The 10,473-nt window shown below is 38.1% G+C and overlaps 1 protein-coding gene across 3 annotated transcripts; it reads right to left on the reverse strand.

Moving 5' to 3' along the window:
• Positions 1-2,254: 2,254 nt before the first annotated feature.
• On the reverse strand, positions 2,255-6,714 carry LOC113062147 (chromatin modification-related protein MEAF6-like). 3 transcript variants are annotated; one of them, XR_003278506.1, is made up of 8 exons: positions 6,565-6,714; positions 5,959-6,074; positions 5,785-5,872; positions 5,599-5,644; positions 4,530-4,719; positions 4,074-4,159; positions 2,992-3,025; positions 2,255-2,680 (listed from the first exon to the last, which is right to left on the reverse strand). XR_003278506.1 is itself a non-coding variant. In XM_026231769.1 (8 exons), the coding sequence occupies exons 1-8, from the start codon at positions 6,652-6,654 to the stop codon at positions 2,666-2,668; spliced, it is 609 nt and encodes a 202-aa protein (XP_026087554.1). In that variant the 5' UTR covers positions 6,655-6,712; the 3' UTR covers positions 2,255-2,665. The 3 variants fall into 3 exon arrangements, 2 of the variants coding, with proteins under 2 accessions (XP_026087554.1, XP_026087556.1); XM_026231769.1 differs by lacking the exon at positions 4,074-4,159 and adding an exon at positions 3,327-3,356 and having other exon boundaries at positions 6,565-6,712; XM_026231771.1 differs by lacking the exon at positions 4,074-4,159 and having other exon boundaries at positions 6,565-6,711.
• Between the last annotated feature and the right edge of the window lie 3,759 nt (positions 6,715-10,473).

Here is a 10,473-nt window from a genome sequence, read left to right on the forward strand (position 1 = left end):
AATCTCCCGGAGGAGAACCCCTCCTTTCCCATGACACGAATATTTGTATTAAATCTCTTTGGGTTGTGTCTGGAAGTTTCTGCTCAGTGTCTTCATGTCTCACTTGTTTTCCATCATCAGACAGGATGAGTTTAGAATAAGCTGTATCAGGATCCAGAGTCACATCCACTGAGAAAACAGAGAATACGAGTCACAACTTCACAACACAAAGATTTTGTAATGACTGATTGATTGCCTAATTATTTGGTCACACTGATTTTTAAAATGGACACAACATTTAGATATTTTGTAATGATCTTTAATATTTAATTCAGTTTTGATTTAGATTGTATCGCAGTAATGACGCTGAGAGTATCTGAATGTAAACTGGTGTCCGACAGACAGCACACTGTACCTGCATTCAGCTGCTTCCACTGTTGTTGGTTCAACTTCAGGTTTGTAGAAACACATGACAATAAAAAATCATGAGATCTCTGAGATGTTTCATGCGTGGAATTATAGACACGCTTTATGTTCTCTTGCACTCCTTCGTGGTTGTGTGCTGACATTACTCTGGATACTGTGGCTCTCGATACATCACAGAGACTTGTTGTTCTCACACAGGATATGCACCAACAATTTGTTTTTATGTCTCCCTTTATGTTGAATGGATTGCACTATTTTCTGTGCAGTTGTGCTACTGCTCTGATAATTCTAACTTCTGCTCTCGTATCTCACTGCTAAAGCCCGAGTAATCTTCCACGCAGTATACTCAAATGTGAATGACCATGATCGTGGATGAACGAGTTCAACACATGCATAGTACCACCTAATACTAGACTCAAAGTGTCTCAACATTCACCTCGCACCTGTGAGGTTTAATGCGGACACAAAAACTAGGCTTCTCACAGAACATCCACAGAACATCCTGACTTCTGAAGTATACTTTCAAATTTATATGTCAGTATTTTAATTAAAAAAAATTGATTTCTTGTAACATGACACAAGAAATCAAGATATATATTTAAAGAACTGTGCACAAAATCATGAATATATTTTATAAATGTATGTATTAACGCAACAATTAGAGTAAGTTTCTCCTGTAGAGTTTTGGAGGACCGCAACTAAATGATCTACAATAAATAATTTCCTTTTTCCAAATTTTTTTTACTTTACTTTTTAACTCACTTTTCTGACGTCTGCTGAGTGTTTGATGTTTTGAATCGTCTTGGTTTTTTCCTGGATCATCTTTTTGTTTGCATCTTTCTGTGTCTTCATCAGTTGAGTCTATAGACAGAGAACAACACACAACATGTTATCATAATGGATTTAGTTAATAAAATAAATTGTTAAATAAAAATGAGATTCCTCATGATATGAGCCCTTCAAAATCAGTTTTGTCAGTAACTACATGTAACAAACATAAAAAACTTTTACAGCACTTTTACAATCCTGCTTCTGATTTAGGATCAAAAGTTCATATATCCTTCATGTTTCTTAAGACTTTGTCATGTGACAGAAAAACCAAACTTTGCTGTACAAGCAACCAAATGACTTACTTTTAATAACTATTTCCATTTCAGTGTAGTAAACAACTAAATTAGTTGACTTTTTGACATGATCAACCCTGGGGCATGTTGCATGAACATATAGCCATGTTAATTGTCTCAAGTATGACCAAACAGAAGTTAGACATAATCAATCTAAATTTTGGCATCATATCAGACCAATGTACGTTTTTATGCAACTGAGAAAAACAAATGTAATGGGCGCTCTTAAAGAGAAACAAAATCTACAAATTTGTAAAACCAGTTTAGCAGCTTATAGTTCTGTGCCACGAATCAGTTTGACTATCAAACCAGATCTTTTCATTTCCATTAGAAACCTGTTCAGGACAATCACTCTTATATTTTTCTCACTTACCTCTGAGTATCAGATGTCCACAAGGGTCTTTGAACAGCTCAGTAAATCTTCTGTTGAAGGAGGCTGATCGTTTCATGTGTCAGTATGGTTGTTGATCAAGTCGTCTCCAGTGATGTCAGAGCTCCTCCTGTATTTACATATTTACATTAATTCCTGTATTTGGTGTGTTGGGTTCATGTGTCTGTTTGTATGGAGCCTGATGTTTCTGCTTTTTTTTTTTTTTTTACAATAGATGGTTCCAAGAATAGCTTTCATTTATCAGTATGATTGCGGTCTAAATTATAGTTACAAAGTTTTATATAAGTTTTTATATTAAAATAACTGTAAACAAAATAACTTTTCAACAAACAGATCATTGTCTTATTTCAGTTTTATTCAAAACAAGATGGTATAAAACAAAAAAAAGTAATAACATGACCAACTTTTTACATTAGCTACACAAGTTTATCAAAACAAAAGGTGAAAGCTATCCAAAAGCAGGAAGGGAAGGTTTGGATCCACTGATACGTCATCCATGAAACATAAATAAAAGATTCCATCATTATGAGCAGAACTGGAACCTCATGTCTGCAGTTCACATCATGCAATAACAGGTGGATCTGAATCCATCAGAGAATAAAAATGACACAAGAGCTTGACTACGATCAGGAAAGAGGGAAACAGAACAGTGGAGAAATGCAGCGGAAGATCCAGACGTTCTAGAGCGGAGAGAATCGAAGCTGACTGAAGAGGTTTGGTTTGTGTGAATATTATCCAGGATCCATTAGGCAGAGTAATCCTGCAGAATTGAACATTAAACATGCATTTAGTTATAACTCACTTTAAAATGTTTGTTCTTAGGATTTATCGTGGATTCTCTTCATTTATGGCCACCAAAGCAACACTTAGTAAAATTCGAATAGTGTTTTGTTTTTTTCAAAATAATAATTACAGATCAAGTATTCGAATATTCCACTATTTGTGCACACCCCTAATTAACATTCTATTTAGCAGCAAAAATGGGTGAAAACAGCACCAAAACCTGACTACAAAATCTACAAATATATACATATATGTACACACAACATACTTTAGTGCATCTGAACTTACCGCTCTGGGTTTCTTGTTCATCTTCATGTCAAATCTGTAAGGAGAAAACATGAATTACCAAGCAGCCCGTCACGGTCAGATAAACAAATGAACCTGATTAAAACCCTGCATGCAACTAAAAAAATCCCCACCATGTCTATGAGCTCCACAAACATGCAGCTGAAAAATAAATGCAAAACCAAACAAAAGCCAAAAAGAAACTGCAGCAACATCTGCAAATGCTCAGGTAGAAGCAAGCGTCACAGCATTCTTCCACGTGATGTGGACGACGGCCCTACACAGCTAATGGACAGAAGACACGGGAGTGAGAAACAGGAAGTAAAATTGAGACTTACTCAAAGTCATAATCAAACATGCCAGAAGGGCTGAAGGGAGCAGCGGTAGGAAGGAAGAGAGCATCAGAGGTTAGTGCACTACACTGAGCAGCACATCAGTGCTACAGTCCACTACATAGGGTGTGAATGTGTGGTTAGTAGTACACTAGATGAACAAGCTCAACAGGACAGATACTATCGAATCCTCTCTAGGGTGTTAGCAAATATAGGACCCTAACTAGTTCTCATCTTATTTCATCTGAAGTGATTCTGGATGCAACCATCCATTTCCAAAAGAAAGCCAGAAAGACCAAGAAATGGGTTTGAAAAGCAATTAAAAGCTTGTTGACCAGCTGAGATATGTAACAGACATTAAATTATTAAAATGTGATTAATTAAAATCATTAAAAAAATTAATTCAAATATAGTTGTTGTTTAAATTAAAACAAAAAATGTGTAATTTGTGCTTACATTTTTTTTTGCCCTTTTCTAAAAAAAAAATCCAATATTTCATTCATCACATATTCATTGTGGCAACAAATTGTTTATTTTGTATGACAATAAAATAAAAAATTGCAGGGGTCTGAATTTTGTTTTGAAGAAAAAATACAATGCATTATGTATTTCCCCCCCAAAAAAAAAAAATACTGACAAACAGGTCACTATTTATTCATGAAAGTTCATTTTAAGGTTAAGGTTCATTTGAAACACTTTTTTGCACTATAAATGCAGTAGGAGCCACTCTGGGCTGAATCAAAGTAAACTAACTTCTCCAAATCTTCTTTCTGTCCATCTAATCCAAACACAGATCTGAAAATTGAGCATCTTCTCTAATCAAACCGGTCTGAAGTGAACTAGAACAGAATCAGATTAACATCAGGAAAGAGTAAGAGTCTTTAGGCTGGATCTACACGAAAGGAAAGAGCAGATAAATATGCTAAAAAAAAGAGAAACCAAAGCAAACTCAGCTGAGCAGGAGCCACAGCATTATGAAACTGAAGTAAAACCCTCCGGTTTGGGAAAAGATATGTGGCTGGCTACCAAAATCATCTCTGAATATGTTTATTTATAACTGCTCCAATATTCACTCAGTCCACAAGACATCAAACATTTCACAATCAAATAACAGTCTGTTTTAATTAGCACTAGAACAGCCAGAATGAGTTTGTAAGTAAAGGACCATTTTATATCCTGGACCCCAAGGGCCTGCTGGAGATCAGGTACCTGTGTCTGTTCTTGTTCTTGCGTTTCTTGTGGCTGCTATGGTGGCTTGCAGAAGACGACGAAGCAGCTTTCTGGGGTTTCAGGTCCTGCAGGGCTCCATCTGCATCCTCTGTGTCTTCCTGGCTGGGTTCGTTTTCCTGGTTTTGGAGATCTGGGGATGTGTCGCTCTCTGTTCCGCTGCCTGGTTCACCTAAGAAGGCAGAAGAAAAGGAAAGCTTACAAAAGCCCCTTTCACACTGCGATTCCGGAAAATACACGGGTAATGTGTCACGGCAATTGTTCCCGGGTCGCCAGATTTTGCCGCTTTCACACTGCCAGTGATTACCCGGAATATGTGAGTGCATTCACACTCAATCCGTAAAGGTCCCGTAACGACACGTGACATCAGGGCGTGACGTGTAATGTATGAGTCGAAAACGTTAGGCACGTTATACTTTCACTGAAGCTGCCGAACGATCTCAGCATCAGCCCGAATACTGAGGAACTAACTGATCTCTGCTTTGTTACAGTTTGCACATATGTTTTTTTCCGCGAGCGTTGATCTGCTTCAAAACACCTGGTAAAAGAGTCACGCGATAACGTGCGTCATCACTACGACAAACCCTTTTCGGCATTAGATCTGGCTTTTGTTCACACTGTGCTCGTTCTGGGACTTAACCCGGCAATGTTACTAGGTCCCCGACCCGGGATCAATCTCGGGACGTGTTTGCATTCACACTGAAGGCGACCTGGCAATGTTCCTGCAATTTTCCGGGTCTGACGTACAGTGTGAAAGAGGCTAAAATGATTCAAAGATTAAATCACTAAATACACTGATTCTCAGTAACTTACAAATCTTACAAAACAACCATCAAATTGACTGTTTATCATAACATAATATATGGGCATCACATGTACTATTAAAGGTTTTCAATTTTAATTTGACATTAATCAAAATGCTGTCTAGGTAAAAACAAAACTGTGTCCTCAGCTCACTAGGTTTTAAAACAAAGCCCTTTAATACTTAAAGAAAAAATATATGACTTATAGAAATCTTTTGCAGAAACAAGAAGCATTAGATTCTACTCACGTTTTTCATTCATATGATCAGGAATTCCTCCAAGAGCACAAACAGCCTGTACGACAATCCACAAAACAGTTTAGATCATTTACTAAGTTATTGCTATATTTCTTCATTGTTATTTCTTACTTTTCTTTTACTTATTATACATGTACAAATAAGATATAAGTATATATATATATATAAAATACTGACCGCCACTGATGTGACGGAGGACTTGCTGAAAAGTCGTTCCGCTTCCTTGAACTTCCTATTCCTCCTATCCGTCTTGCTGTTTGAATTCCTGAAGTAGGAGAAAGATGATGCTAATCTGTACGTATTTAAGATTGATATACATCACTGAACCACATGAAGTCACATCACACTCACTTTTGATTGGTCAAATATCGGTCCCATCCTCGAATGATGTTACCATACATCTGAGTGTCCTCCAGGTAACTGCCTTCAAATGCATAAATCTGTCTTTCCAGATTCACCAAAGTCTCCTGTTAAAAACACAAATAACATTTAAGTTGCAGCTGTCAATCACTCATCACCTGCATATAATCATATTATAATAATATGAGTTCTCTGTGCAGTTCTACTTTCTTTGTTTATTTTGTAAACCGAATCTATGCACAAGTGGCATGCTTTTTTTTTTTAAATAAATTGCTGTAACTTATACCGTTTTGCTGTATGTGTCGTGCATACAGAGCCACCACAACAAAAGCGGCTAACACAGTTAGCACGTTAGCATATATATACAGTAGATATACTAGAATATCATTTTGACACATGTAGTACAAATAGGGTAAAATAAGACTTTCTGGAGTATAAATACAAACACAAATTCATACATCGATTTTAAAATATTTACAACCCTTTATTTCAGACTCGTGTTTGTATGCTAACGCAATTACGGCTATTCCGGTCTCCTTTGGTGCCGCGTGAACATGATTTGTAGGGTTTTGGACATTTAGAAAGGAGCATTATTACCGCAAGCTCTTGTTTTCTCTTGACCAGCTCGGAGAGCTCTCGGCGGGTGTCGGGGATCTGCGGTGGAGTCGCTTTGGCGTGCATCGCCATGATGGAGCTGACTGAGCTACTCGTAGACCGAGAAAAGCTGAGATGGAGACCTCTGACTGCAGTACTGCGCTTGTATTCCGGTCCGACAGGGGGCGCGCGCTTCGCATCCAGAGCTGTTTTTATACAGTCAATGCTCCAGATAACAAAAATGTGTAAAATGGTAAAAATGTGTAAAAACCGGGCAGGGATTTTTCAGTAGGATGAGAACTGTTATGCACCTTAACTGTAGAGGATTGCACGTTTTGGCGTTCGTATGAACAGAGAAACCTTACATCAAATTTGCGTACGATAAGTTTTAAGACAGGAATCATTTTATTAATTATAAAATCCTGATAAACTAGGGTGTATACTGTAATCCTAAAAAATACTGTTATTTACAATATCCAAGAAATATATAACAGATTATTTAATTCGCATTTGGATAAAATTTAGACCTTTCCATGTGACGTACCCTCCTCCTTAACAAATGAAACGCGTGCGTGAACAGGTAAGCCACGCCTCCCTGGGTTTTCGCTCTGAGTACTATTTCTAGAGTTCTAGCCAATATGAACTCTCTTTGCCTTAGGCCACCATTATTAACATGGAGCGCGTTCGCGTCCCGCACAACAAAATCTCCGCCATTCTCGCGCTTTCTCCCGCTTTTTTTTGTCTTTTTCTGTTATTTAACATGCACAACATTTAAAGCCACTGGCCACCAAGCGGCGACAGAGTACCTGTTATAAAAGCAACTTTCTTTGCATTAACTAATGTGGGCCCTGTTCCTATGAGAGCTCTCCGACCGCTGCCACAACGCCTGCTGAAGGTGAACCAAAAACAACTGATAGCAGCTCTCAGTGATATGTGTCGGGTCCCCGCTATAATAGCAGCAACATTTACAAATGCCTACTGAACAAGCGGGAACCCAGTGTGCCTGTAGCTTTCTCTATTTCAGTTTTATCACATGATAGAAAGTCTAAGGCCTTCTCAAGCCGAATGGCAAACTCATCTAATCTGCGGCCTATTATGCATCAAACTAAGATTGATGTAAAGACACAAAGCACTGCCATCAAGCTAGCACTTTTAAACATTCGCTCACTGAAAAATAAATCATTTCTAATCAATGACTTTATAACCACAAACAATCTGGATTTTATGTTTCTAAATGAAACATGGCTAGAAGACAGCTGCAGTGCAACAGTCCTCAATGAAGCAGCCCCTCCTAACTTCACTTACATGAGTGTTTGCAGGACTGTTAGGAGAGGTGGGGGTGTAGCTGCTCTATTTAAAGATGTCTATCAATGCAAGCAAGTGTCATTTGGTCAGTACTTGTCTTTCGAATATCTAGGGATTGTGCTGAAAGGTGCTCCACGCATTCTGTTTATTATTATTTACAGGCCTCCAAAATACTCTTCAGGATTTGTTGAAGAGGTCACAGAAATGTTATCAATAATTTCCTCAGAGTTTGACTGTTTTGCAATTGCAGGGGATTTTAATATTCACATAGATAATGCAGAAAACAAAACTACAAAAGAAATGATAACAGTTCTAAACACCTTTGACTTGATTCAGCATGTGCATGGACCCACACACAAAGGTGGACACACTCTGGATCTAATCATCAGTAGGGGTCTAAACATTTCATCCATTGTTATTAAGGACGTAGCACTATCTGATCACTTCTGTATTTTCTTGATATATTGATCTCTGCTACCACTGACTCTAGATCGGTCTCTGTCAGAAGGAGATGCATAAACGAGAACACAAGTGTACTATTTATGGAGGCTATATCTTTAACACCAAGCATTTCTGCAGACTCTGTTGATATTCTCCTTGATTCCTTCAACTCAAAAGTTAAGAATGTTATTGATGATATTGCTCCAATAATAGTCAGTAAGAAAACAAACAGACAGAAATCAGTTTGGAGAAGATCAACAGCAGTTCAGACTATGAAAAGACAATGCAGAAAAGCAGAGCGGATGTGGAGGAAGACGAAACTTGAAATTCACTATAGCATCTATAAAGACATCCTTCATGCTTTTAATGTGAAACAAGCCACAGCTAGACAGAACTTCTTCTCAAACCTAATAAACAGTAACTTAAATAACACTCGTACTCTTTTTGCCACTGTTGAGAGACTGACAAACCCACCAAGTCAGATTCCCAGTGATATGCTATCAGACAGCAAATGCAATGAGTTTGCTTCTTTCTTCTCTGAGAAGATCATAAATATCAGGAAGGCGATTAGCACATCCTCAAGTAATGCAGAGGTCAGACAGATTCAGGCCAAAATCTCAAAAAGATACTATGTCTAATTTTGAAACAATTGATAGCAAAATTCTGGAAGACATAGTGCAGCACCTAAAATCATCAACCTGCTGTCTTGACACACTTCCCACATCTGTTTTCAAAAGTGTGCTTGACTGCTTAAAAGCAGATCTCTTAGAAGTGGTGAATGCCTCACTTCTTTCTGGGACATTTCCAAACTCCCTAAAAACTGCAGTTGTAAAGCCCCTCCTGAAAAAGACCAATCTTGATAACAACAATTTTGAGCAATTTTAGACCAATATCTAATCTTCCTTTTATAGACAAAATTATAGAAAAGGTAGTTTTTAATCAGCTGAACAAATACTTAAACTCAAATGGATACCTGGACAATTTTCAATCTGGTTTCCGACCACATCACAGCACAGAGACAGCACTCATTAAGATAATAAATGATATTCGCTTAAATTGTGACTCTGGCAAAATATCGGTGCCTGGTATTGCTAGATCTCAGTGCTGCGTTTGACACTGTCGATCATAACATTCTACTAGAGAGACTGGAAAACTGGTCTGGCTTTCTGGGATGGTACTCAAATGGTTCAGATCATACTTAGAAGGGAGAGGCTATTATGTGAGTCTAGGAGAGCATAAGTCTAAGTGGACGTCCATGACATGCGGAGTCCCACAAGGGTCCAATTCTTGCACCGCTCTTGTTTAGCCTGTTAATGCTTCCACTAAGTCAAATAAATGAGAAAGAACCAAATTGCCTATCACAGCTATGCTGATGATACCCAGATTTACCTAGCCTTATCTCCAAATGATTACAGCCCCATTGAATCCCTCTGCAAATGCATTGGATGAAATTAATAGTTGGATGTGCCAGAACTTTCTTCAGTTAAACAGGAAAAAACTGAAGTCATTGCATTTGGAAACAAAGATGAAGTGTTCAAGGTGAATGCCATACCTGACTCTAGGGGTCAAACAACTGAAAATCAAGTCAGGAATCTTGGTGTGATTCTGGAGACAGACCTTGGTTTCAGTAGTCATGTCAAAAGCAGTAACTAAATCAGCATACTATCATTTAAAAACATCGCAAGAATTAGATGTTTTGTTTCCAGTCAAGACTTGGAGAAACTTGTTCATGCCTTATCACCAGCAGGGTGGACTATTGTAATGGTCCTCTCACTGGCCTTCCAAAAAGACCATTAGACAGCTGCAGCTCATCCAGAACGCTGCTGCCAGGATTCTGACTAGAACCAGAAAATCTGAGCATATCACACCAGTCCTCAGGTCCTTACACTGGCTTCCAGTTACATTTAGGATTGATTTTAAAAGTACTTTTACTCGTATATAAGTCACTAAATGACCTAGGACCGAAATATATTGCAGATATGTTCACTGAATATAAACCTAACAGAGCACTCTCAGATCACTAGGATCAAGTCAGTTAGAAATACCAAGGGTTCACACAAACAAGGGGAGTCCACCTTTAGTTACTATGCTGCCCGCAGTTGGAATCAGCTTCCAGAAAATCAGATGTGCTAAAACACTAGTCACATTTAAATCTAGATCAAAACC

This window comes from Carassius auratus, chromosome 44, assembly GCF_003368295.1.
Source record: "Carassius auratus strain Wakin chromosome 44, ASM336829v1, whole genome shotgun sequence".
Taxonomy (NCBI): Eukaryota; Metazoa; Chordata; class Actinopteri; order Cypriniformes; family Cyprinidae; genus Carassius; species Carassius auratus.

Excerpts from the sequence above, each read along its gene's own strand:
- LOC113062147 (XM_026231769.1), bottom strand. The coding sequence starts at position 6,654 with ATGGCGATGCACGCCAAAGCGACTCCACCGCAGATCCCCGACACCCGC. Across the intron at positions 5,873-5,958 it reads CGATATTTGACCAATCAAAA|GAATTCAAACAGCAAGACGG; the intron begins GTGAGTGTGATG and ends CTCCTACTTCAG. Across the intron at positions 3,026-3,326 it reads ATGTTTGATTATGACTTTGA|ATTTGACATGAAGATGAACA; the intron begins GTAAGTCTCAAT and ends TTCTCCTTACAG.